Source organism: Vanellus vanellus (assembly GCF_965231255.1).
Source record: "Vanellus vanellus genome assembly, chromosome: 12".
In the NCBI taxonomy this organism is placed as follows: domain Eukaryota; kingdom Metazoa; phylum Chordata; class Aves; order Charadriiformes; family Charadriidae; genus Vanellus; species Vanellus vanellus.
The window spans coordinates 21,397,426-21,424,974 of NC_138917.1; the positions used below are offsets into that span (position 1 = coordinate 21,397,426).

General features: G+C 50.5%; 2 protein-coding genes across 2 annotated transcripts in view; one reads left to right on the top strand and one right to left on the bottom strand.

Annotated features, from left to right (window-relative positions):
• The window catches only part of ZNRF1 (zinc and ring finger 1), a 183,776-nt gene that overhangs the window by 87,795 nt on the left and 68,432 nt on the right, over positions 1 to 27,549 (bottom strand). The gene's annotated exons all lie outside the window — the stretch shown is intronic.
• CFDP1 (craniofacial development protein 1) overlaps positions 1 to 27,549 on the top strand; it is a 68,894-nt gene that overhangs the window by 18,825 nt on the left and 22,520 nt on the right. The window contains exon 5 of the mRNA XM_082489138.1: positions 436 to 540. Within this exon, the coding sequence (XP_082345264.1) occupies positions 436 to 540 (105 nt within the window). The remainder of the gene's footprint in view (positions 1 to 435; positions 541 to 27,549) is intronic.

Consider the following 27,549-nt stretch of genomic DNA (forward strand, 5'->3'; position numbering starts at 1 on the left):
GTGGCGGAACAGCTGTGGCAGAAGAGCTGCCTCACTGACCAACAAATGAGGAAATCAAGAGCCCAATTAAGAGTCTGGAATTGCCCCCAGTGACCTGAGCAGAGCATTCAGTAGCTGCTAGTGAGACAAGCCTGTTTGAATGAATAAGCATTCCTGTTCCTTTGAAGAAAAAAAAGAAAAAAAACCCTCCTCCCCCAGCCCTAATTAGCTCCTCTTTTCCTTTTTTCTGCCATGAATATAGAGGGTTTGTCACTGGAATGAAATCTTAACAAGATGCATGTTCTTCAGCTTGCAGTTGGTGGAGGTGATCTCTGTGCGGGTGGTGTGGGGACTCCTGTACCTGTTTTCCGCGTTTCCTTGCTGGATCTTTTGGTTTTGCTGTTGCGAGTATGGCTTTTCCTTACCCTCTGGTTTATCGTTTTTTTCCTCCAACAGAGTGACTAAAGAAGTGGACTCAACCTCAAAAGAAGCTAAATCTTTTCTGAAGCAGCAAGAGAAATGGCAGTCCTCAGCTCCAGCTTCTTTTCCGACAGTCTCTGGGTGAGTATGTGGTGTCTCTACCACAGACCCATAGTGAGAAAGACAGCGCTCAACTCTACAGAGGCTCTGTGGTACTTAAGCTAATGGGTATTTGTTGTCTGCAGGATTTCAGCGGGAGCAAGACTAGGCCTGGAAGGTGTGATAATTTGGGGGGGATGGAAGCGGGAGAAGCAAGTCATGAGTCCCAGTGACTCACTTCGTATGTTCAGGCTCGAATTTCTCAATCCTCGTAAATCATTCATCCTAGTAAGGAAATATTGTTTTAAATGTCTTGAGCAGCCTGACGAAACTGCAGGTAGCCGAGGAACATGCCTGAGATTGCCTGCTGTTCCTTTGAAAGGTGCTTCGCTGGACCATAAAAAGCCTCGATAGGCTGGGCTGTGGCTTCTTATAAACTTTGGGGGAGCATTTGAATGAGAGATGCTTTTGCCTCTTTGATGTTCTCTATCTAATGTCATTTCAATGTGGATTTGTCACTTTCTGTTCAAGCTCTAACGCCTAATTCTGAGATTATCATAATGCTTGTCAAAGGTACAAAGAGGTCAGGTCCCCTGAGCATCTGACATGCCACTCTGGTTCTCGATGAGCTTGGGAGATCACCCGCTTCTTGGGAACAGAGGAGATGCTTCTGTGTTCCAACAATGATTTTTATTTAAGTCAGTCATTTGCATTTATATTTGAAAGACATAAGCTGCGTACGATTTGGTGACATAGAAACAAGACCCATCAGATAAATACATTGTCCTTCCCATCTGCTGAAGAGCAATTCTCCAGTGTGAGTTAAGGCTGCCGTTCCCCGGGATAGGCTGTTATTCAGTTGCTGCAGCTGAATTGTCACTCATTTTTCCAGCTAAGCATAGCTTGTAGTTAGATGAGGGTAGTGAAAGCACAGTATGCGTGTGTGTGACTCTTGACAGCTGCCGTTCCCTGTGATGAATGAATGCATAGATGGGCATAGTCTTGTTGCTGTTGTTCACGCCGCACAAGGGTTCGTCCCTGCAGAGCTCGTTAATTGTAACCCAAGTGTTGTGTATGGAGTTTTGTGCTGGAAAAACTTGCCTTGAGTTGGACTGGCATTCTGTCTTCAACTTGGGCGGCCACAGAGGTGGTTCAGGTGGCAGCTGAAGCTAGGGCAGCTCCTCGTGGTGCACGCTGCTGGTGGTTCCACGTCTTCAAACCTGCCTTCTGGTTCCCCCAGCAAACGCCCTGCTGCTCTGAGTGCAGGCAGGTTTGGCAGCTCACTGGGAAAGCCCCAGGGGCTGCTCACCTTCCTGCTCTGCTGGGATCCGTGTTTGCTCCTCTATCTACTGGCCCAGGGGAGGAGGTGGATGGCCGGTGGGCCGGCACAGCCTAGTCATTACCAAGGCACGTGGCTGCTTGTGCTGGAGCTCTGCTCACTCGGGAGAAATAGCCAGAGCCCAGTTTGACTTAATGCTGCAGATACTTGAAGAATCCACATCAAATGTGGGAAAAATGGAATAAAAATCAATATAAGAAATAATGAGTTCAAGGACGCCTTTAACTTTCCTTCAGTGTGATTATTTTGGAAGCAGCTTAATTAGGTCATCGTTCAGCTTGCTGATGTGTGATGTCCTGCTGACAGTTGGTTGCCCAGAGTACGAGGTGGCCTGGCTGTGGGGGAAGGAGGGGAAAAATACCCTGTGCTCGTATGTCTTGCCTTCCTTTAGAGCAGCAGAGAGATGCAGTGCAGCCCCCTGTGCCTTCGCTTTCACAACCCGCTGCAAAATATCCTGATTTTGTGCAGTGATGCTACAGCAGTGGTATTTTGATCAAGGTATGGAACAGCCCAGAGCTCTTGAGAGTTTAGCAGGAGACTGTCTGGGGCAGCCTGGCCAGCGTGTGCCTCCTGGTCTGTGAGTGCTCCAGGGAGTCTTCTACCTTCGGATAGCATCGGAGACTGAGCCCTGAGATCGCCAGCGATCCCGAAGATTGCCTTTGGGCTTAGGAGGGCGCTTCCAGCTGGGAAGTCAGCCAGGGTATTTTCAGGTGAGAAAATTACTAACAGGCTCGCAGTGTTCCTTAAAGCCAGAGGCGAGTCCCTTATGTTAAGAAAATTACAAAGGTTGGGTTTTAGACTTGGAGCCAAGCTATTGTCCAAGCCCTGTTCCCCTGGAGCAAAAAGCCACAAGCCTCGGTGACGTGCCAGAGCAGCACCTGGGGACCGACTGAGCCTGGCGTAGCCTGGTGGTTCTTTGCTGGTACCCTTTGGCTACTTAAAATAGAAATTTTGGGGGAGAGGGTGCGTTGGGGGAGAGGGGTGCATTAGGGGAGAGCCCCAGTCTGGGTCAGTATCACTGGAAGGCAGCGAAAAACATGTGATTTTGGATCCTAGATGTGCCTGTGGACACCCACTCTGCTGTGAGCCATTGTCAGCCCCCAGGAGCTTTGTCAGCTATTTAAAAAGAGAAAAAGGAAAAAAAAAAAAAAAAAAAAAAAAAAAGAGCCTTGCCTTGAGCACAGGGGTTTCGAGGAGCTAAGAGTGGCCTCTCCATCTGGCTTTTCTTTCCTCACCTTGCAGGCAGCTTGCATTATTTCTGGATGCAGCCAGCCTACCCTGCATTTATTTAATTTCCCTTCTCTAAACAGACAGAAGTAATCCAGGAAAGCAGCGGTCGCAAAACCAAACATCCGGTGCCACATCTCCACGTTTTACAAACCCTTGCAGCCAAAGTGGTCCAGGGGAAGGGATGTTTGGGGCTGAAAGTGCATTTCCTGAATGTGTTTAACATCCATACCGGATGTGCTATAAAAAGCTAGATTTGTGCTTGTGAGGGACATGGGGGTGGTTGGAGGAGAATAACTTAAACACTTGGCTGTAATTAAAGCCAGGAGGACAAAACAACCCACCCAGTTCTCTCAGCAGGGTTTGCTAGAAAGGTCAGAAGCCCTTGGTTCCCAGGGATGCGATGGTTTCCCAGCCTTCCCATTATTCCCACCGTGTCCCCCCGTGACACCCAGCCGGGCAGCGGTTTGTCAGCAGCGGGTATCCGTTTCTTGGAGGGGTTTGGGGTTGGCGCTCTGTTCCAGCAATGTTTCCGTAGTGCTCTTAGGTTGTGTTAGGCTCTCACCGAGGCTGTCAGAGGTCTCGGATGTGATGAGGGGATCCACTGATCCCTTCTAATCTGCTGTCACAAAAAATAGGTGGCAGGCTCAAAAAAAGCCCTCCGCCCACCCCGCTACACCTTCTCGCCTGTCTGTGTGTTTTAGGGCCCGTTTCCCATCCCTACCTCTGCTCCTGGGCCTTTTGGGGGCAGCAGGAGTAGCTCCTGGCGGTAAGTACGTGACCTGATGGAGGGGTCAGTCAGCTCCGGGGGCATCCCTGGAGCTCCGAGAGCTGCTTTCTGCCCTCTCCCCGGGCCAGGCAGGACCCAACGAGCTGGGTCCGTCAGCCTCTGCGCTAGTAATCCTGTTTTGCAACACCATTTCGTATTCAGAGGATGTTAAAGCAAATGAAATCCTCCGCGTAGCTGACTGCAGGATGACTGTGTGCGTGTACTTGTGCACGTGTGCCTTGAGACACAACGGGGAGGGGAGTGGACGGGGTGGACCGGGAAATACCTGCACAGACCCGCGCTCTTCGGTGTGAGCGGCTGTGATCTTCCCGTTGGTCCTTGCTGCTTGTCAAAGTGCTTCTGTAGCAGTCCTGAAAATGTAGAAGGAAAAAGATGTAGTTAGTGGATCTTTTTTGAGATTCTCCTCTAGGCAGCTGTTTCTACACGGCCTGAACAGGAGCCAGGAAGAAAAAAGGGAGGGTTGTTTTTTTTTGCTGGCTTCGTTCATGTCTTTGCTTATTACCAAAACCATTTGTAATTAAACGTGGACTTGCTCGCTCAGCCCAGCTGTTGCTTTTCTGTTTGATCCTGCCTGAAATTACAGTGGTGGATGTGTGACCTCCTAGGCCTTTTCGTGCCTCGTAGGCTGGCATAAACACAGGGCGAAATCTGCCTTTTGAACCAAGCCGGCACCACTCCCACGGAGTCCGGGAGGTGCGCGGTGTTTGCCGACCCCGGGGCTGAGTTTGGTCCGCGAAGGTTTGGACCTCGGTGCAAGACCCAGCAGGAAGAGGTACTGCAAGAAAGCTCTGAGCCAGAGACGCGTAGTCACCCTGAACAAAAAAAAAAAAGGCAAGGTAAACTCTAGCTTGTCCGTCATGGATGCTTTCCTCCCCTAGTCTACAGTAGAGCAGTTCACGTGGACTGACTGTTGCATGGTGTGAAAAGCTTCAGGCCTTTGCTTTTAAAGTCATTTACTCTGCTGCATGCTAATGTTGGCGTAGGGGGGACTCCAGCAGGAGGACACCTGTCTGTGGCTTCTCTCCAACCTTCCAAGGTGCAGGAGGAGGAACGGTGGCAGTCTTCGTGGGAGGATACGGATGGCGGGAGAACCTTGAGCCTGTTTGCAGCATCCTGAGCTGTTACTGTAATTTCTAAGCTAAGCTTCCCCTCAAGCCTAGGAGCTGTTTTGCAAACAAAGCTTTTTCTTCCAGAAGATGCTCTTTCTGCAGGAGCTGACTGGAGCTAATAGGATCCCTTTGCTGTCATCACCAAAACTGGTTATTTGAGATGTTAAGTGGACACTGGTGAGACGGGCACAGGCTCTCAGCTTCTTTAAACCTCAGATGATCTAGAACGAGTGCTGCAGCACTCCACTCCAGGGAGCAATTTCGCTTCACAGCAATCCCACGGGCTTTTTTCCTTCGGAAAGCGGGAATTTACAGTCCAGTTTTAGCTCAGCGTCAACTGCAAGCGGTTATTTAGCCAAAACTCTTGCACATGTTGCTTGTATGGGCTGAACGAAGGTGCAAATAAATAATCGAGACCTTTTGGGGGAGCTGGGGGTGGGATTTTTTTTTTTTTTTTCAGTGGTCACTTAATCAATTGAATAGCTCTGTTCTTGCCAGTGATTTCGGGGCTTCTCAGCTTTCTCCTGCGCTTCCCTTACTGTGCTCCAGAGAGTGCTCTTCTCCCAGACGGAGCGATCCGGCCCCTTGCACCATAGCCAAACGTCTGGGTGTTTAGTACATGACATATTTTTGTGTGCACAAGATGAACCAGCCAGGGGCAATATTCATGTGCCCTAGAGCTAGTTTTACTTATTTCCTATTCGTGCACCCTGTTTGTGAAAGATTAAACCTGGTGGTAGCTGTTCCAAGTGAGTAATTTCTCTTCAGGTCTTAGATCCTTTGTTTTTATTTTTGTTTTAATTATTCATCATTAGTATCTGTCTACTGGTTTATGCGTATCCACTCCTTGAATCAACGTGGTAATGAGGCTGGGTGATTTTTTTTATTTTTTTTTTTTTAATATCTTGGGTTTATTTGCTAGGTGGGCTGAAATTAATTACCCCGTGGGGATCGGTGCGGAAAGGTGTTTGTATGTGTGGAGAAGGGGAGGTTTGTCATTAGGACAAGTGATGGCTGGTTCAGTATTGAAGAGAAGAGTTTCCATCAGCCGTAGTAAATAAGATGCCGCTTGCATGTCAAACCACCTCATCCTCTGAACATCTGCCTCCCCTCTTGAAGTCAGCGCGGACCGAGGCTCCTGGTGTCACACAGGATCAGACCCCTTGCAGAGCCCGCAGCGGTGAGGATGCCCTTCTCCGGCTGGCGCAGGTTCGGCAGCGGCAAGGGGACCATTGTGGGCTTCGCAGCCCAGCTGAGAAGCAAAGTAAGTCGGGCTGTCTGAGCTGTGAGCTGTGGTGGCACCGCCATCGGATCCTGTGCTAGGGACCTGACCGCTACCTGCAGACAGGCTTGTCCAGGGCGGCAGTCACCTCTGAGGCTTAACTGTGGGTGGGAGAGCTCTGCCGTTTTGGGTCTTTGCCCCTTCTCCGAACGGTTCTTGCTCTTGAGCTTATGGTAAGTCTTTTCCGATAAGAAACAGAGCCCTGAGTGTGGGAGGTTTTGCATCTGCTCTCCCAGACCCAAAGCAAAACGTGCACTAAACGTCCTTCGTTTAAACTAGTCTCTAAGGAGCAATCCTTTCTCGTTCTCAGGCGAAATGAGTCAATGCCTTCTACCCCAGCCTCGATTTTGCAATAGAAATGAATGAGATTTTTTAGCTTCATTCCGCTCTTTCCTGCGGCCATGCTGGCGAGCGTGTGGTTGCTTTTGCTTGGGGCAATGGCATCTTATTGGAAAGAAGTTTAGCAGCGCTTGTATGGCTCTGTGCCTTGCTTCAGCCCTCTGTCTTGATGTGGCTAAGCTGGATCCCCAGGCTGGACTAACTGGGATCAGCTGTTTCTTTTTCTAGTCTCGTTGGAGGTTCAGCAGAATGGAATCTCAGCTATTTGAGGACTTATAGTCTCTAAAGCATCTGTCTTATAAAATGCAAACAACCCCCCACCAGTCTGGGGCCTTTGATAATTCCCCAATGAAAGTTGTGGGGCAGTTTTCCCTTAGGGCAGTACAGGTTTTATGAAGCTTATTTTCGTTTGCTTTCATCTCTTAGATCACGAGCATTTCTCTTTCTCCCTCTGTGAAAATGATTGAGGAAATTAACTGCTAATGGGGAACGAAGCCAGCTGTGTTTTTATTCCAGACCCCTCGCAAGGTTGCGAAGGGAAGCCCCTGGATCTTCCCGTGTTAGACTCGGTCCGGTTGGAGCGAGAGGGGCAGCCTTGGCTTACAGTTAAAGCCTGGGATTGGAGATGGATGCTGAGAGCTCCTCTTCCCCGCTGTGCCGTGGCTTGGGGGTGTGTCTGCCGAGAAGATTGTTTCCACTCCTGTCTTAATTTGCTTTTATAGTGCCTCCTTGCATATTAACTGAGCTGCACCGTGTCCCTGGAGTGTCTCCCCCATACTAGATGCTTGTGTTACATCGTCTTGCTTTCCCACACTCGTGTTCCTCCCTTTTTCTCACGTCGAGGAACAAGTTCAGCTGAATCATTCTTCATAAAATATGAACCAGCTGAGTACGGCTGGAGTGACAGTCAGAGCAGAGCGATGCTCGCTGCTTTCAGGCACTCTTGTTGCCCCAGGCTTTTCGTACTAGTGGCTTCATTCATGGAAAAATCACATACTGGTGGCCTCATTCACGGAAAATCAGCACACCAATATTTTCCAACACATTTGTTAGCCAAAACTTTGATCTGCACGCTAGGTTGTCAGCCTCGCGCAGGACTAGGCTTAGGAAACAGGCATGCCCAGGCTGGCTGGCTTGATATCATGATGTGAAGTCAAGCAATTAGGGTTAGTTACCGACTAAAACGCTGGCTTTCTCCCTTTCGGTCTTAAAGGAGATGTTGGTGTGACTCTGAGCTCTCGAAGGGCGCCTGGTCTGTCTTCAGAGCTCCAACCTCTTTGGATGGCAGCAGTCTCTGCCAACTGTTCTTGTTTGTTTCCAGAAAAAGCCCAAGAGAGGCTGAGCAAGTGTCTGCCCTGGCTGTGGGGATTTCCTCTGCTGGTTTCTGGCCATGAGGATGGTTAGCATGGTAGGGGTTCACTTCAGAGCCCCCCACTTCTGGCGCTCCCCTTACTTATTCCTGCCCAAAGCCCTGCGCCTTGAGTGAACTGATGCATGGGCTGAGCTGAAAGGGCACCTTAAACAAGCTCCAGACAGTCTCAAGCTCTCCAGGGTGCTCTAATCCGGTCTGCCGAGCTGTGGAGTACTTTATTTCCCTATCCAAGGAGTTTCAAAGCCTTCCTGATGCGTTGGGTTACAGCCCAGTCGGCTTTGCTCCGGAGCCCTTGCCATTGCGCTCTTCGGAGCAAGGACGGTCCTTGGGGCGGTCGCTGTACCAAGGGACCCTCTGCGGAGGCAGATAACTGGTGTCGTGCTGGCAGCAGCCACGCAGACATCCCTCCGGGTTCGCAAGGACGTGTGTGAGACGCTCTTGTACCCACTGAGGCAGGGAGTGGAGGGAAGTGATTTATTGGAAGTTTCTGTTGGAGACCGCTTTTCTTTTTTTTTTCCTGGGAATCTCGGGGGAAGATGCATTTTGTGCCCTCTGTTCTCATAGCATCTACTATCGATTATCAGCACATAATCCTGGATATATGAGTTTGATCCGACCTTGCGTGGTAGCTTTTCATACTCTTTCAGGAACTCGCACTTCAGCGCTGTTGCTATAAGCCTCCAGGCAGGCGGTGGACAATACAGACGCCTGTTCATCGCCCGACTGCCTGGCTTGAGAACAATGATGGCATTTCTCGAAGTAACAAGTGCAGGGTTGAATTGTAGCACTATTTCTTTTTTTTTTTTTTTTTTTCCTCCCATTAAGCTGCGGGCTTGCGAGCAGCAGGCTGCGTTGCAGCACCCCTGAGTGCAAGCACAGAGGAAACTCGCACCTTTTCGGAAAATACTCGCTGAAAGAAAGCAAATGGCTGTTCTTTAGGTGCTTGCCTGTTTTGCCTTGCGGTTGCGTGTACACTACGCGTCACCGGTGTGCGCGTGCTCTTAGGAGGTGGGTTGAGATGCTTGTTTGGCGGCGAGGAGGGGGTTAAAGCGAACCCGCAAAGGCTGGCTGATTGCAGCTCATGGCTTTCATAATGCAAAGCCGGTGGGAATTCAGCCGAAGGCGGCTTCGTCTCCCCCTACCCCCCCTTCCCCGCTGCTAGAGGCAGGCTAACCTTCCCAAATCGTCTGGAGCCGCATCCCTGCCAGTGCGGCTCACGCAGGGAAGCTCTGCAAAAAAACCCAGCAGAGGCGTAAGCGTGTGAAAGATGAGATTATTAAACTTTCTTGGGAGAGCACCGAAAGAGTAATTTTCCAGCGTGGCCGTGCTGTTTCCTTACACGATGGCTGGTATGCAGCATGCCTGCCTCTTCGTCTGTGACCTGCAGGTTCCTCCTTGCAGGACGGCTGAGGAAGCAGCTGGTATATACGATTTCTCTAACCCTCTGGAGACCGGTATGCGGGGACGTCCTTGGCTTTGCCGTAGGCTCTGGATGATGCACAGCAAAGGCCGGAAAAATGTGAAGGGGGTTCAGCGGCGGTTTGTACAGCACCCGGCACGCTGACCTGTGCTGCAGCCAGGAACGGGTTCCTGCGATATACGCCCCGCTACCGGGATCTCCTTCTCACTGTATGTTATGGTTTGAGGAACCCGCAACAATATATTGTCGTTTAGACAATTATTCTCTCACCCGATCACCCCTCCCCGCCCAGGAAGGGGAACCAGGAAAAAACAAGGAAACCTGAGGGTGGAAATAGAAGCAGATTTAATAGAATAATAATAAATAATTAACAATAACGATACTAGACAACCAATATTGATCCTGATACCAATATAAAATACACAAGGATCATCCTCAGCCCGTTCTATCCATAGAAGCCGTGCGCTCCCTGCAGTGACCGCCCATGTGGGACCCTGCGAGCGCTGCGGCTGCGGGAGGAAGGGAAGGGCTGAGGGCTCCGGCACGGGGGCGAGGAGCTCTCAGGGTGGCAGTCATCACAGGAGAGAGAGAACTCCTCAGCAAACTTCCTAATTTACAGTGAATGTGCCGTTCATGGTATGAAATAACCCTGTTGGGCAGCTTGGGCCAAGTGCCCGGGTCTCGCTCCTCCTTGTCCCCGCACCCGGCGAGCTCGAAAACACCGAGACCTTGAAACCCGCACACCATAGCTGGCTACAAAGTGAATATTTTCACCGATTCAGACATTGGAGTCTTCTAAAAGTGCACTTTTCCCAGGCATTAGAAGAGACCTTACTGAAAAGTTAAATTGCTGAAAGAGAAATTAGTCCTGTGTCGCCCAAACCAGGACACAGTATAACGCACGTTTTGTGTTAGAGAAGTGCTAAACAGACGGTGCAGCCCAGGGCCTTTTGTTGTGCAGTGTTCGCTTTAAGGACAAGCACCATCACGGTATTTTTCCTAATGTGTAAAATCCCTTCTCCCTCCCTGCTGTTTGCAATAACCCTTTGGAAAGCTGGAAGGGCTCTCCGTTTCCTTCCCCGCTCACGAGCCTCGCCAGCGCTGTTGCATGGCGGGGGGGGTGGGGGGGTGTTGTGTTTCTACTTTCCCAAGTCAAAGAAGAGTGTGTAGCATTTGTTTTGGAAACAAAACCACTTCTAGAGAATTACGTGGCCTCAGCAAACAGATCAGTACCAAACAGGTCGTGTGCTTTGGGCTGACTTTGAAGACTGTACAAGATAGCCGTCTCCTTCCTCGCTTTATGGTTTCATGGCCATTGCGTTTAACAAGGACTCTTGAGAAACCTTTGAAGGAGTAGTGTATCACCAGCTTTACTAGTCCTGGGGGACCGTCGAGATGCTCAGCAGCTTTCCCCCCTGGTCAGTGCTGTGATTGCAGGGCAGGGTTTGAATCTTTTACGGGGGTAGAATATCCCCACTCAGCCAGACGGGTAGGGTTTTTCATCCTAACTTTTCTCCAAAGCCTTTGGGAGTAAAAGTGTTGGTGAGTATTAGTAAGAGGTCGTTGGTCATAGCTGTTGAGGGACGCTCCAGACCTGACTCTCTTCAACTTCCTTTGTTACAAACAAATGTCTCCTGGAAAAAAAAAAAAAATAAAAATTGCCTTCTGCCTCCTTCCTTTAGCGCTGGAGGAGCTGGATGGGAAGTAGGTAGCACTGCTGTTACGAGGAGCGCTTTCCTGTCTCTGCGTGGCACGGGGATCCTTCGGGCAGCTTTGATTCCTTCCTGCTCCACGACTTGCCGTGCTGACGTTGTGCTGGGTTGGTAGGTGTTCGTGCTGCATCGTCCGTAGCTGCCGAAGTCGTCTTTAACAATTATGGGACTCGGTGTCAGGTCTGGGGTAGCTGGGGAGGGACAGCATCGGCATCATAGACGCCTGTAAACAAATAAATGAGTGTTGTCTTTGGCCGTGGGATTTCTGGCCACCTTTCAGAGGCAATGAGATCATATTCACAGGACTGGGAATATAAATCCATGCAGGCTCTGCCACAGGTTGTGGAAAACCTTGAGTGCGGTGTCCTGGGGCTTGAAACCCAGGCAGAAATTGGCACGTTCCCTACACGTGCGCATCTTTGTGCCAGGGCGTCTGCTTTGCTTGATGCACGACAGGCTGGCAAGCGGGGTGGCTGGCTGGCTATCAGCCCTTGGAGTCAAGAAGTCTTCACTTTCCCTATCAAACTTACAAACCGAGGGAGCCTGGGACGGTCCTGGAAACTCCCAAGTCGTTCTCGGTCTAAGATTGCCAAAGCAAACCCTGCGGTTGTCTCTTCTCCCGTTTGCTGTGCTTTTCCTCCCCCTTTCCACACCCCCCGTGTTGCGTTGTAGCGTTGATTGGCGGATAACGTATCCCACTCTGGGCTGGCTGTAACTTTACCACGGGGCACAACCCTGAACGAGGAGCCTGGCACAGCAAGCCGGACTGGCTTTCCGGGGTTCTCAGGGTGATGGGGAAAGCTTTGAGGGTTCCTCTGCATTCGGTGTTGGTGGACTGGCTTCATGGTTTCCAGCTTGGTATGGTACGCGGGAGGAAAAAAACCTTCACACTATGCAGCTTTATCGCCGCTACTTGATCTGTGGGACAGACGGCTCCTGGAAGAAGGTCTGAGCCCCCCCAGTGCCATTGGAAGCCCCAAGAGGTCGGTAGCTGGGGGATTCAGTGGGGCGAATCCTAAACCCTGTTTATGCTGGGATGGGGACCTCAATCAGCTCATATACTTTCTAGCCAGTAAAAATGCAGGGTCCCAAGTCATTCCAAGAGATTATTTGGGGTCGGATCCGTGCCTGAAATGAAAGGAGGGCTTTGAGTGCGGTCCAGTCTTGTCCTCGCTGGTAGACCAAACCATGGCAAGCTTCTCAGCCTGAAGCATCTTTGGGCAGTATGTACAGTTGCATCAGGAACAGGGGGGCCTTCACAAGCCCACCCTGGCCTCCTGCTGCTACCGGGAGTTTTCTGAGGAGCAATGAAAAAATGCAAAGCCTCAGAGCCCTTTCTTTGCCGGGAGCTGTGCTTTGCAGGGTTGACTCTAGGCTCTAGAATAATTCTGTAGAGAATTTGAGCCATAACAGTGGGTTTGTGATATACGCTGGAGATACCGATATTGTCACTGGACTAGGTGAAAAAGTTTGGGACCAACTGTCCTGTTTGTGTACCCACCTGGAGATGCCCTTTGCCTGGTCCCCATCACTGCGGTGTGGTTAACGGCTTCATCGTGACCGTTAAACGGAGAAGCGAGGGCACCAGTAGGCTGGCTTACCCGGGAAGGTTGGCAGACGAGCTTTCCCAGATCTGAGGCTGATCCCGAGCTTTTGGATTGCCTTTTCGTTCTTTCTTGCTTGCCCTGTGGCCGTCGTGTCTGCTGGGTGAAATGCTGCTGCTGCTTTTACGTGAAAAGTCTGATCGTACCCAGTAAGAGGTTTTGTTTTAATAAAACAAACCAACCGTGGGGGGAAAAAAAAAAAAAAAAAAAAAAGCCCAACAAGCCCTGTCAGAATTGGGCATGCCCGATGTGGCAGGCCAGCAAAATAGCTCCTTGGTCAAATACTTTCGGCTAAAATCTCTGCCTGGCTGCTGGGGCTGAAAGCCAGAAGTGCTCAGGAGTTCCTCTGGGCTAAACTCCTGCACGGCACGCTTCTCCCCGGCCATCCATGTGCCAAACCTTTGTTGGGCCTACCTGGTAACGAATTTTAGCAGACCTTTAGTTAAAAACCTCAATAAATGAAGAATCCCCTCCTTTCTTTAAGGTGAATTAAGCGCAGCAGCTAATTGTTGAACGAATTGTTCGAAACGGTTACAAATACGCCAGGACTTCCCAGAAGACAGCAAATGGCTTGAGCTCTGCTCTTGTGGGTTTTATTGAGATGTGACGAGGGCACGGTTGTGTCTATGCCTGTTTTAATTCAGTCTGCTGCTGCCCCTCTGGCTCTCCGGCTCTCTCGAGGTACCCGTCTCTCTATTTGGGGATGCACAGTGGCTGATTTATGACACTTACCAGCTTGACCAAGGGCAAACTCCAGAGCTGCGTAACTGGGAGCGATTCATCTTTCCTCTCCGTACGCGGACATAAACGTCAGGATGGATGTCAGCTGTCTGGCCGATGCATGAGTGAATCTGTTATCGTATGTGCACCTTGAGCCGAGAGTACGTGCATGGGTTTTGCTTTTGTTTTTTTTTATTGTTTGTGATAAACCTGGAAATGCAGATTGCGTTGGAGGAAGAAGGCCTTTTGGTTTTAAATATTGATGCCAATATAACAGGGCCGTGGCTGTGACGATCTGGGAGCCTTGAAGCATTAACTCGGAGATTGGGCCGAATGCTGTGGGGAATTCAGTGTTGTGCAAAACAAAAGAAAGGGCTTTGCAAAGCGACAACGTGCTTCAGATGCAGAAATAACGGAGGGGGTCCTCTTGGGTCCGCAGGCTGTGGACTTGTGGGGCTGAAAATGGGAAAGATTCAGACCGAGTCTTAGGAAGAGGCCCCTGACAGAGTTTTTATTTACTTTGATTTGTGATGTAACTGAAAAGAAAGCAGCTGCCCAGAAACCCAGGCGCCTATGGATTGATTGCTGTGGAGGAAGAGGTGAAGACCCTGCTCCATGGAAATGCTCGAGGCATGGTGAGTTGGATGTGGTAGGTCGTCGTCATCATCTCTAGAGCCTCAGTTCAGAGAGTACCGAGTAGTTCTGTGTGGTTCCTCATCAGCTAATCAAGTTGAACAGTCATCCAGAAGGCATGATAAGGGCTGAGAAACTTTTTTTAAAGTCACTTTCGGTGGTGTTCTCATTTCCCCGATCCTTTTAGGGCTTCGAGCCACATGCAGTCGGAACATGCTGGGTTTCTTGCGTGTGCAGTTGCCCCTTCCCCAGCAAGGGACCCATCACGTGGCTTGTGAATAAACTGGAAGAGGGGCCCGCGGACCCCAGAGCTGGCTCCACGCGGAGCGTACCTGCCGGTTCTTGGAGGGCTTTACTAGCGAAGGCGTAGCTTTGTGCAGGCTGAGCCCTGCTGCTTCCAAATCCGAGCTGGCTTTGTGCCTCGCTGTGCCTGGTCTAATAAGCTCTCTCCGAGCGGGATTTGCTGGGTAGTGCCTGTCGAGGCACGCGGGCCGGCTGGGGGCAGGGGTCTGGAGCTTTGTCTGAGCATTGCAGCCCCCCTCCTTCTTCCCCTCCTGCTGTGAAGATGGGGAGATGACTGTAGGAGATCTTCTCAACACCGGCTTTTCCATTAACTGCTTGTGATAACTAGTTATGTCATAGACTACCCTTATGGTTATTTAGTTTTTACAGGCTGTTCCGGCATAGGGTACAGCTCTTGCAGGGAAAAAGGTTCCAAATACAGGGGTAGCTGTTGATGAGGGTGGCAGAGAACATCACAGCACAGCTGGGACTCACCTGGGCAAGGTGGCAAGGTCATGCTGTGCAGGAGAGGACCCACCTCTTGTCCTGTGCCAGAGGGGTCTCAGCGTCTGATGCATCAGCGGCGTAGCAGCACGTTGTCATGAGTTAGCGTGCGCGCTAGTTGCACACGCTGCTCTGTAGAGTTTGAGCACTTTGGCATGTTTAGTTAATAAAGCAAAAGCAAGCTTATAAAACTTTTTGGATAACCATCTTCGTGTAAAAAAGCAAACCACACTGAAAGGCTGGGGGGGGGGGGGGGGGATGACAACAACCCATTCTCTTAATTCAGCTGAAGTTTCGTTCAGTGTGGAGAGAGTAAATGAGGGGAAGTGATTTTTTTTCTCTGCCAAGTCCTTTATTTAAACATAAAGGCTTTTCCTGGCTACTTGCAAAAGACGCTGTTAGCAAAGCGGTGCTGTGCATGACACTTCTTTCAGGCTGAGGCTCCACTGCAGCGTCGGCCAGAAGATCTGGCCGCTGGCAGTTGAGTTCCCACTGTTCCTCTCACAGCCATGCTTCTCGGATCTTTTTGCTGAGCTATTTTGGGGCACTTAGCTGAAACTAGCCTGGCTGCCAGCATCGCATGCTAAACCAGCTCTGCAACAGCCGAGTGCTGGAGCCAGCGGCAGGGAAGAGGTGGACGGGGTTTAAATTGTGAAGGAACTTCAGTCTTCCTTAAAGATCTTCATCTTTCCCAAATGACTTTGTTTACCTGAGGCTGGGAAGGGACGTTGAGGAAGGATCATTTTACACTTGAACTTTGGTCTTTCTCTACCTGCGTGCGCTTGGGCAGCGCTAGAGACAAGGTCCTAGATTAGACGCGACCTTTGGACAACAGGTGACTTGCAGGATCTCCTGCTCGGAGAGCTGCTCACGTGCATGCGTATTAAGGTGACTGGTAGGATGGCGTCGCCATTCGTTGCGTGGAGTTGTAAGGAAAAATATTTCCTGTCCCAGCAGAGTATTGCCGCAGTCGCATGCGCGCCGCTGCTAGCGCCCGTGGTCTTTGCGGTCATAGCTCACTCAAACCTCTGACACTGTGATATCGTTTTCTTCAGCTTTTTAATTAAACAGAAGCTTGGATTTCATATATTTCTTTCCCACATTTCTTCAAAGCTCTTATGTTCACCCCCTTTCTCGCCACCACCCCCCACCCCCCCTTTCAGCTTTCCCTGGTAGATTATAGCCTGCTGGAAAACACAGAGCACATTGTGAAGCCCACAGCAAAAGCTGACTCAGCGATCCTTCCCATTTAGGCTGCCGCTGTTCATGGAACAGGAGGTTAGCCTTAAAATACTTATGCCAAAAAATACTGCTGCTGTAACAGAACTGGTGCCCGCTTTATTAGCTGTTGCTGTGTCCTTTAACTTAGTATTTTAAAGAATGTAGTCTACTAGTGCCTTAGCACTCTGGGAGAGAGGGGTTTCTTATGCTGGAATAATTCTGAATTTTCCTATAAGAAGCGTTTGGCATCTCTTCTCCAGATCTCCGGAGAAAGGCTCTGTCCTAGGCGCAGCTCATGTCGCTACCAACAGTGGCCCCTGTCCTTAAAGGATTTCAGCTCGTGCAAACTGAAGTCCTGGGAGCTGCTGGATGGAAGCGGATGGGCCTTAATTATGACAGGAATGTCAGCATGTGGATATGTCTTTGCAGGCCTACCCGTGGTCCTAGAGATCAGGTCTTTCTCCATCCCTAGGGACTTCTCCAGGTTGCGCTCGGATCTGCAAAGAGCCGCCTGCTTTCTGCTGGGGCCCGTTGCAGCTCCTGGAAGCAGCATTGGTTCCAGAGCTGCCAAACCTAGTTCCCACTAGGAGCATCCCCTCAGCTCTTCCACACCGCGTGGAGCTGGAGGGACGTGGTGCTGCTTTTCTGTGCTGTTCTATTCATGGGAGGGGGCATGGACGTGGTGCTGGGTGGGTGCCTTTAGAGCAGGCTTGGGGCAGTAGGGGAATGAAAAGCCTTCCTTATCATTCCCACCGTCCTTAACTACCTAGAGCAGATCCGTTCGTGACCTCAGAGCAGATGGGTGTGAAGACCCGATCCATGTGCCCCAGCGTGCTCTCGCTAAGGTGTATGAAACTGGATGTGAACAGGGCAGCAATGCAGGACTAGCCAGTAGTGAGGTGCTGCTATAAAGAGAAAAGCGAATCTCATTGAGTTCCTGTGTTCTTCATCAAGCCGTGGGTGACAACTTGGGGTGATACTCCAGAGAGAAAGTGGGTTTTGAGGAGGGAGCCAGCCAGAGCGCCATGCGTCGCATGACAGTGGTGGGAACTGCGGGTGTCTGTCATTCCCGGAAATATACTCAAGTGCCCTTTTCCCACCAGGGAATTAAGAAGTTACGCAGACTCAGCCTAGTTTCATTAATGGATTTAAAACAGGTTTTGGCAGAAGGCAGCCAAGCACATCAGGAATGGAACAGAAAATATTCTTCCTGAGTCCAAGAGCCTGGAAACTGCCTCTCACACCATCTAAAGCAAGTGACAAATGCTGTTCTTGTTGTAATCTGAAATCTTTCTCTTTTCGCCCTCCCCCACATCCACCCTGTGCATGAGCGCATGGGCTATTTATTAGCAAATTTAAAGCCACAGGCACAAGACTATTGTGGAACCACCCTAGGACTCCTGCGCTGGAGGAGGAACGTGTTGCATTAAAAGGTGCTTACCAAAGCAGCTGAATTCAGTCTCTTGATTGCCTTGGCTACAGCTCCAGGTACTTACTCATAGTTCTTCCTTTTAACCCTTATTTCTTCTCCAGTCTGATTTGCATTTTTGACAGGTGATTATTATTGCCGAAAGAGCTGGCAGCTCGGGTAGTCTCAAGTGCTGCCGAAGTCCTGATGCTAGTTACAATGCGCACAGGTTGACTTAGAATATTTGGAAAGAAAGGCAGGAGAAAACTTGCACGGTACGAAGCTCGTCTGTGCTGGCGCGAGTGGGAGTGCTGAGCGCTGCTCTGCTGGAGCAGGACCTCCCCTGGTCCCAGGGCATCCCTAAGCTCACAGGGGGTCTTGGCCCTCAACGGCGAGCACTTCTAGTCGTGAAATCCAGAGTGAAGTGAGGCTGATGACAACCAGACAACTCCTTCTGTAGGTGTTCATGGCGTTTCCCTGGCTCTGTCTTTTCCTAACCCTCCGCGGTTGGGGTGAGTACCCCTCTCAGCTTGCCCTTCTCCCAGCTGGGCTTCCCCAGTGCCAGTGCACGTGCCCGGAGCCGTACATCGGTGACCCCAGCTTCTGGGTTTGTTTTTCATAGCGGGTGCTTCTTACAAAACTCATCTTGTTAGTGGGTGATCTGTGACTTGGACAAGTCCAAAGGAGAAGCTTGTCGACATCATACCAAAATCCAGGCTGTCAACGTGTGAATCCCTTCCTCCTGTGGCAAAAGACTGTAGGGACGGCTCAGGCTGGTTGCTCAGGGTGTCTCCGTTAAGCCACGTTCAAAGTTGAGATAGCTCTACTGCACAGGCTGCTGCGGTACGTCGAGACCTGTTGGTGGGAAGAAGAATATTCCACCATGACGGATGGTAGGGATCCTGGTGGGAAGCCCCACCGAGGTTTGAAAAACTAGCGAATACTAGGATTAAATGAATCGCATAGAGGGCCCTATTTTAACGCCTTAATATTTGATAGAGACACAATTCTTTGTGGTTGTAGCTGCAGTTTGGCAGGGTCCTATCTCTTGCAACAGGGGTCACTACTTCCATACAATGCTAGAGCTGGTTTATCCTATTTTTACTACGTGAAAGTTGTTTTTCTAACGTGCTGTGACTCTGCTTGCTTCCCTACCCTTAGACTCCATCTGTACCCTTCAAAATAGTGGGAGGAAGAGGGCAGAGAAAGAACAAAGGCTCATAATTCGAATGGAAGGAAACTAGGGAAATTCAGGAGGAAACGGACAGCGAGAAATACAAAAAGATCCAGCTGCGCCGAATGCATGGGGCATGAGTGCACAGGGATGCTTTCTGCTTGGTATTCAGAGCTCAAGACCTACATTGTGGAGCTGAACTTTCCTTTGAGTCAGTGACCTATTCAGACACCTAACAATGTCCATTATGTACAGTCGGCTTGTTTATGCCCACTGCTGGGCTTTCTTACCTTTTTTCGTGTACAATAAAACAATATCCTACTTGCAAAGCGGCCAGGCCGAGAGAGATTTTGCTGTGCAAGCGCTTGACCGTCAGCTTTCGGCAAGCATCTTGTCACTTCGAGTTTTAAGAACACAAACTATGATGACAAGATGCTTAAGGAGAACAGCTGGTGATGAAAACGCTCTTCTTGGTTGACTGATAGCAAATGTCTCTTTCCTTCGAAGGACTGGGGGGGGGCAAAAAGAGGTAGCAAGAGGTGGGTCCCTGCCTCTGTGGAGTTGTAGTGATTAAATTGGCAGCCTGAAGAGGTAAGTCCAGAGCAGCCCTGAGGCTTTGTGGCTGCGTGGTACCAGCCTGTGAGTGATGCTCGTGCATCTCTGCGGGGTGAGAGCAGCGGAGAGGCGAAGCCCGGGGAGTTGGGGGAAGAACATCTCCGCTGTGCAGAGACAAGCGATGCTGCTGCAGCCCGCGTCCTTGCTGCAGAATAGGTGGGGCTGTCAGCCCACGTGAGAGCTCTGCTTAGATTCGTTCTACAGCTGCGGAGAAACCAGCTGGCCCAGGTTTAACATATGAGGGCATCCCCCGAGAGGCTTTGTACGCTCTCTGCGGAGTTCGGGGCAGCAGCTGCGGAAGTGCCCAAGCGTGCTCCGCAGCGGAGATATCCTCCGTGACCTTGGGCAGCCCAAGGTTTTAGCTCTGTTATTTGGAAACAGCTCCCACCTCCGCTACAAAATACAACAGGAGGAGTTGTTGGATCATGTGGCGGCTCTGATAAGCGTGAGAGCTGAAGTACAGCTTTCGGGTTAGAAGGAATCATGTACAAATATGACTTGACCTTAGCCTATAGTTTTCTGCACGAGGACATCATTCTTAGTTGAGGGAGGTGCTCTTTAACCCAGCCCAGCACGAAGCAACTGCAAGCAGCTACTGAAAGAGCTGCAGCTAGAAATAAGGTATACATTTTGTGGTGAGAGCAATTTGGGTATTGGAACAAGTCTGTGCAGGCGGTGGTGCTTTCTCCTCCTATTTAAAGAGAGAAAGCATTTTGGCAACTTCCTTGTTCCGTCTTATGCCCTTGTTTAACCACCGCTCATTCGGTTAGAGCCGCTTAACAGCTCTTAAGACATTTCTGTAGGGGGAAAAAATGAATTCTGCGCATTCAGGGAAACATCTGTCATCATTCGGAGCAGAAACTGGAGTTAACGCAGTCCCTGGAGCGTGTGGGAGAGCTCCAGTTTCTTACTGCCGCTATTGCAGTCGCTTCCCGGAGAGCAGAGCTGGCTGTGAAAGGTGAAGAAAGGTTTTAGCAAATTTGCCCTACATCTAGAGAAATCAGAGGGTGCCTCTTTGAAGTGTCGGAGGTGTGCGCAGCACATGACACGCTCCTCGTGTTTTTATTCATGTTTGTTCGCAGGAAATCGCGTTGCTTTGTAAGTTGTGCCCTTTTAAGTGTCGTTAAGTTTGGCACCCCGAAAGCTGGGCTCGAGCAGGTGCTTCTGGAGGACGTCAGCCTGAGCTGTATTTTCCTGACTCGGATCCTTGCAGCGAGAACTGAGGAATGGAGCATTTAAATAGGGGGGAAAAAGAAATATAAATGGAAGCTACGGTGCAGCTAGATAATGTCAATCTTGTCACTGCTTTTAATATTCATTGCCAGGCACAGCGATCAAACTTTGTCAGTTTTAAGTTAAGCAACCCTTAGTCCTAGTCAGCTTCTGTCTGTGTGTACATGAAAGGGATGACTGAGCCCACAGCTGCTAAAAGCATCTCTCGATTACTTATATTTCATTAGGTATTTAAAGATTAGGTTGGGGAGTGGAGGATGAAAGGGTTTTTTTCTTTATCTTTTAATAAGAAACTTGTATTTGCAGATATGAAAAAGACCAAAGACTGTAACGTCTAACATGCTCGTCTTTTCCCTGCTGCTTCCTCCGAGTGGGGTGAGGGTAGGGGAGCATGTGGAGATCCTACAGGGAATAAAACCATGTCCCTCTTGGTCTGCTGCTTACCACAACCCTGCCCTGGTTCCCAAAATTGACGGGTAAGGATGTGCCGTGCTGGAGTTCCCATGACATAGCAATGCTTGCAATGCAGGAGACCGAGCAATATACGTGGGAATTAAATATATGGGGCTTTGTACGCTTAAAATGTGAACAACAAAGGGGAGGATGATCTCTTCTCTGTGCCTGCCTTGTGCCTGTAATGTGAGAAGCTTTGAAAGATTCCTGTAGCCACTCGCTTTGGCTATCTCCACTGACTATCAAACCCTTTTTGGGGAAAGGACGTCTTCGTTAGCCTTGCGGTGCTCCAGCCCTTCATTTGAAAAATAACCACCTCTGACATCTCCAGAAAATTATCTGGCGACATCAGGGAGGACCAGATCAGCATTGTCCTAAACAATAAAAAGAAAGAAGCAGGGGGAAAATAGTTTGGAGAAGGGCTTCCAGCTGCATGTACTGAAGAATGCGGGAAGCGGGGAGAAAGGTCTGGATCCCAGTGTAAAACAAACCCAGCGGCTTTCATGCCCCCTTGAAGGCAGACACACGTGGCAGGGACAAAGATGCTCCCCTCGCTGTAGCTGCGTGATCCTAGAAATGAGTAGCGTACGGGCTGCGTTCGCACCGGCGTGTGCTCGCGAGGCTGTGAACGGTTCCCACGCAGCCTTCTCAAGAGCAGCCTGAGCGGTGTTTAACGTCCTCCTGCCAGCCGCTCGTCCGCACGCCGGCAGGTTGAAACAAGTGATGGAGCTGCTTCGAGGGAGTTTGCTGGTGAGCTGGTTGTGTACGGCATAACAGACTTCACTGATGCCCTGGGATGCCCTCCTTGTTAATAGCTTGACTGGACATAGAAAGCTCTGACTTGAGCGCACCAGACCCGGCAGCCCCTATATCACCAGATGCATGTGATGGGGGCGACGAGGACATGGGGGAGCCTCAGCCCAAACCAAGGCAGCGTGTCCGCAGGGTGGAAGGTGGTGGAAGCGCTAAGCAGCCCAGGCACAGCGCCGCTTTGGGGATGCAGGGTGAATCTCTGCATCCCGCTGCCGGCGTGCTCCACGCTGGCTTGGGTTTTCCATGTGGCTCTGGGTGCAGGCAACCCCGTGAGGGGTGAAGGCCTTGGGGGGGGGGGGGGAACCCTGTGGCTAAACGTGCCCTTTGTTACTTGTCTCGTTTTTCATTTGGATTGTACGCTACCCGTATGTGCGGCTTGGCTGAGAAAGCCCGGCCGTGCTGTGAAAGTGCTGGTAACTTGGGCTGCGTGTCTAAGCCAGATCAGGGAGTTTAGTTGCTGTGCCTTGATGCCTTTGCTTTTTTAGTTGTCACAGCCTCAGGGCCTGAAGGCAAGAAGCGGAAGGTGAAGAGGAGGTGATCCTGGTAGCTGGTTGTAGCTAGGAGCCAGTGCACATCAGCTCTCCTCAGCCCTCCCTCTGAGTTTGCTGTGAGACGTGACTCCATCTCTGCGTACTGCTGTTCTCTCCTCCAGGTCCCAGGGTGTGCCTCATTCCATGCCATGGAATGACATGGAATTGTGGATCAGCCATGCCGTCATGGTTGATGAGAAGCTCGACGCGAGCCGGCCATGTGCGCTGGCAGCCCAGAAAGCCCCTGGCACCCCGGGCTGCATCCCCCGCAGCGTGGCCAGCAGGGCGAGGGGGGTCCCCACAGCAGAGGGACACGGAGCTGTTGGAGCGGGGCCAGAGGAGGCCCCGGAGATGCTGGCAGGGCTGGAGCTCCTCTGCTGGGAGGACAGGCTGGGAGAGTTGGGGGGGGTCAGCCTGGAGAAGAGAAGGCTCCGGGGAGACCTGAGAGCCCCTTCCAGTGCCTAAAGGGGCTCCAGGAGAGCTGGGGAGGGACTCTGGATCAGGGAGGGGAGCGATGGGACGAGAGGGAATGTTTTTACACTGAAAGAGGGGAGATAGGGATGAGATATCAGGAAGAAATTCTTTCCTATGAGGGCAGTGAGCCCCTGGCGCGGTTGCCCCGAGAAGCTGTGGCTGCCCCATCCCTGGAGGTGCTCAAGGCCAGGTTGGATGGGGCTTGGAGCAACCTGGGCTGGTGGGAGGTGTCCATGTCCATGGCCGGGGGGTTGTAACTAGATGATCTCAGGTTCCTTCCAACCCAAACCATTCTATGAGTCTATGATTCACACCTGTGGAGCGCCGAGGGGTTGTGTCTGTCCTTTTTTGAAGTGCAGCATCGTTTCATGCAATGGTTTAACCCTGAGAGTTAATACCTCCAGGTCACCTTTTCTGGTATAAACAACTATCACCTGTAGCTTTGGTCCCTCTGCTCGTGTGTTCATGCCCCAGCAGTCCTTTGCTCCTCCTGAGTCTGAAACACGCGGTTGGCACTTCATGCCCTCAGCTCAACCAAATGTGCAAGGTCAGGGAGCCAGCGGGGAAATTCTGCCTCAAACTCATAAAGCGGAGGAACCAGGTAAAATAAACACTTGCCTTCTGAAGTGGTTACTTGGGATTGCACTGACGCGGACTTTCCCATCTGCTCCGTTCTCCGCAGAGTTGAACGCGGCAGGGTCTGCTCAGGTAAGCACCTCACCTGGGAGATGGTTTTGTAGGATTTTGCTATGAGGGAGAAGAAAACCGAAGGGGGTTTTTGTTCATAACGTAAGAATCCTGCTTCTAAGCTGTGCCCTTAGGCGTATATTTAAATGGCAAGAGCTGTCAGTTTTTCTTCCGTCAGAATTTATTCTTCTTGTTGCCGCGTTCAGGCGAGGGTATACGGTGAAAAAATGATCGTCTCTAGTGGCAGCTTCACTCCGCAGCCTTTCACCATTCAGAATTGGCATTGTTTAGCTCTGCTGCTGAAAAAAGGGGGCTCAGGCAGTCTTGCTTTGTTTTTGTTACCTCTGTGTGGAGCCAGCATGGCAACGATAAGAGGAGGTCAGCTTCGTTTTCTCCTCGCACGTTGTCACCAGGCTGGTTATCAAGCTTTGGGCATCTTTGTGTTTTCCCCGCTCTTTGAGGTGGGAGAGGAAATCGGAGTCCCCAGGGCAGGTTTCAGCCTGCAGAGATGTTTGTGGTAACCCACAAGCTAGGAGGAACCCTAATTCGACGCGCAGACCTTTTCATATTGCCTCTCTGCTGTGTCCGTGACTTGTTTGCGCTGCATCAGAGGAACGTTTTTCCGAAATCTCTGGGGTTTCTGTTCTGTCGATACCGCCGTGCGGGTATTGACGGCTCTCAGCCTGCTTTTGCTGCTTCTTGGAGGATTGCAGTAGTAACCCCATTTTTCCGCAGCGTGACGTTGCACTGCACCTCTTCCAGCACAGAGGATTTTAGAGGGTCATTCCACATGGTCAGTGGTCACAACATGGTCACTCAGAGTCCATGGACAGTGAAAGCCTTTAGTCTCCCTGCTGAAACTCTTAAAAAAGGGACTCAGAGAAGAGCACTGATTTGGTGGCGCAAACTTTTCCATCGGACTCTCCAGGCTGGGTTGTGGGCAACAGCTCTCCTCTACTCTTAACCAGCCTCTTGTTTCAAATCCCGAGTCACCCGGTGTCATATTTGATTGATGGTGGGAGGGGGCGATGCTAGCTTTGAATAAACTGCCAAGCCTTAAGGTATTTGGCGAATTTTCCTCCTAATGCTCAAGAACTGGGGCAAAGCGATCAGGTAAGAACCTCCGCTTTTGAGCAAGGAAAAAGTCTCTAACGGCTGGAAGGAAAGGATGGCCACTCTGGCTGCCTTAACCTAAGGCTTAGAAACTGGGAGACAAATTAATACTGTTTCTGATTTTCTTCTTTTTCTGCAGTGTCTAGCTCTTAAGCTAACCTCAACCGGAGGGGGTTGCGGAGGCTGACTCATGGCTTTTGAACACTGGGGTTGGCAGCTCTAGAGAAGAGCTCCCATGTGCTCCTGGTTACGCTGATGTCCGTGTGCCTGTGAAATTTGGGTGTGCGCGCTCTGGTTCGCAGCGCTGCTCGTTACCGCCATGTGGCGGGATGTAGGTGGCCTGCCCTCGTCTGTAATTTGGCCGGTGCTAATACATCAACGCTCTGCAAATCTGCCTTTAGTTAGCTGTTGCCTTCTCCCAGATGTGGGACAGCACATGTGGGGTTTAGGTATTCGGCTCTGCAAGGGGAGACGCCGTTGGAGGATTGTCGTTCGCCCTGGTTTAATTACATGCTCAGAGAAAAGGCTTTGTATTGAAAAAGTTGGGGTTTTTCTTTTGGCTTCTGAGCCCATCCAGCTTCCAGTCTAAAAGAAAAAAAAATAAAATTGCTTATTGTCAAGAACATTACTGTTCTGGTTGGGATAAAACTGCTGGGTGACTTTTAGATGCATCCCAGTCTTGCCAGTTAATGATGGGCTGAAAGAGTGGATCAGCTGGTTTGATTTAATAGCAGAAACGGAGGAAAGCTGATGGTGGTGCGGGGTTGGTATTTTTTTTTTTTTTTTTTGTCTGCAGTGATCTTTAGCTCAGAGGAGCACATCTCTGCTAATTGACTATTAAACAAGGTTGCTTGCTGAGGTGCGCCGTCTTGCCGTTTCAATCCTTTAAGGAATAAGTCTCTGATCAGCTGCACATCGGGCTCTTAAATATAATCTGCCTAATGACTGGAGGGCTTTGACCTTCTGGTATTAAGGCGCCAATGTTTTGGGTTACGAACCAAACCTTTGGGGTGGGGGGGGGAGCCGAGCAGGGTGGGTTTTGTTGTTTTTTTTTTTTTTTTTTTTTCTGAAATGGTAATGTTCCAAACAACAAAGGCTGCTTTTTAATCTCGAAGCGAGACTTGGAAGCAGCACAGAGTCAGTCTGGAGATAAAGTCTCTTTTTAGCTGGAGATTTCCAGCATTGCACACATGTTAGCGCACGCCTGGACCACCGGTTAGACACCTACCTGGCCACAGAGCCTTTGTCCCAGTTGCTGTGCATGCAAATAATGTGTGTTTGCGTGTGTTTACCCAGTTTGGAGGAAAAAAAAAAAAAAAAAAACCCAACAAGAAAAATCTGAGCCCTGAGGGATTCGAGCTTCCTTCTGTGTTCTGAAAAGGGCCACGCTGAGAGCACCGCTCTGCAGAGACGCTGCGGGCTCCGGAAGGGCTTTGGAGCCGCTGCATCCGTGTTCGAGGAAGGATGGTTAGTCCCGCTGTCTTAACGAGGATCCCCACTGCCATTTTAAAGAGCTCTTTGGGGTGGGAATCAGCAAAGGGCTGGGCGAAAGGAGGGGCTGGCTGCCAACAGAGGCAGGCTTGCTCTTTCCCTCTTGGAATCCTGCTCCGGTTTGTTGGGCTCCGTGTCCTGGGAGGCTCGGGGCACCCTCCCCAGGGCGGATTATTCGGATGCTTTCTGGTCCCGTTCTCCCCTGCCCCAATTGGTTGATGTACATCATCCTAAAGCCTTAATATCACATAGTGATTGACACAGCAGGCTAGAAATGGGAAGGGGGGGGGGGGAAGGGGGCAAGATGCTTCCTCTGCTGCTTTAGAGTAAATGCCGCCGGAGCGGTTAGTATTTCATTGCCGATATTAAACCTGGATGAGGGGAGAGAAGGGAGAAAGTGGCTAATGCAGAACACCTGCCTCTGACAAAAGCCCAAACCACCAGAGACCCCACAGTAATTTTGTAAATCACAAGCAGGTTGGGTTTTTTTTTTTTACCCTTCCCAGAAACCTGCTCTTCTAAATGCTAACCATCAAATGGCCTAAATTACTCATCCAGCAGATTAATCTATAAATCGAGGTAGGCTTAGAAGAGCCGTTGGAGAACAGCGTTTAGTAAACGGTATCTAGTTCAGCGCTCTCCCTCTCTTGTTATTCTGACCTGACAAACACCACAGCCGCTCGTTGGTGTTATACTAAAATATGCTGTAGGAAGGCCGTTTAAACGGGGTCTTTCTGACCCGCCACGCAGGGTGTATCTCCGGGAGAGAGGGCTTCTGCGTGCAGCAACGCTGCCGACACCGTAAGTGGGAGACTGTGGGTCATAAGGGGTGCCTAGAGCCTCAAAATCCCTGCCCATCTCTTCCTTTCTCGCTGCGGACGCTTGCCGTCAGAGAATATTGCAGGTGTGTTGGATTGCTCATAATAAAACCTCAAAGCAAGGCTCAGCCGTGGGAGCAGCGTATTCCTGTTGTAACCTGAAGTGAAAGGAAGGCTGCTCCGTGCTGCACGTCCCACTGGGATGAGTCAAGTTGCCACCTCTTTCTAAGGTGACATTACAGGATGTCTGTCTGCAGACTTTGGCTTTTTGTTTGGGAGGGGAGAGGAGGGAGGTGGTTTCCTTTGCAGCAGCGAGGGCAAAAAAGGCTTTTAATAAAGCTTAAATTCTGCAGCTGCTAAGTTAAAAAAAGAAGTGCTGGCACTCTGTCCTCCTGGAGATGAGTCTTTTCCAGCTCTCTGCCATGACCCAGGGATGCGAGCCATCCCTTCTGGTCTTTTTTTCCTTTGTGCCGCTTTCTTGGATGGGAATAATGGGAGAGTTTCTTCCCTTGGCAAGACTTTACCCTGCTTGGGCTTTTCTGCGCACGGAGATGGTTTAGTTTGGGAATGGAAAGAAAAGAGTCTCAAGAGGAGAAGCGCTGTAGCAGAGACGTCCTGGAGGGGGCCGTCACTTTTTCTTGGGTGTAAGTCGACTCCTCGAATCTCTGATTATAGATCCTGAAGAGAA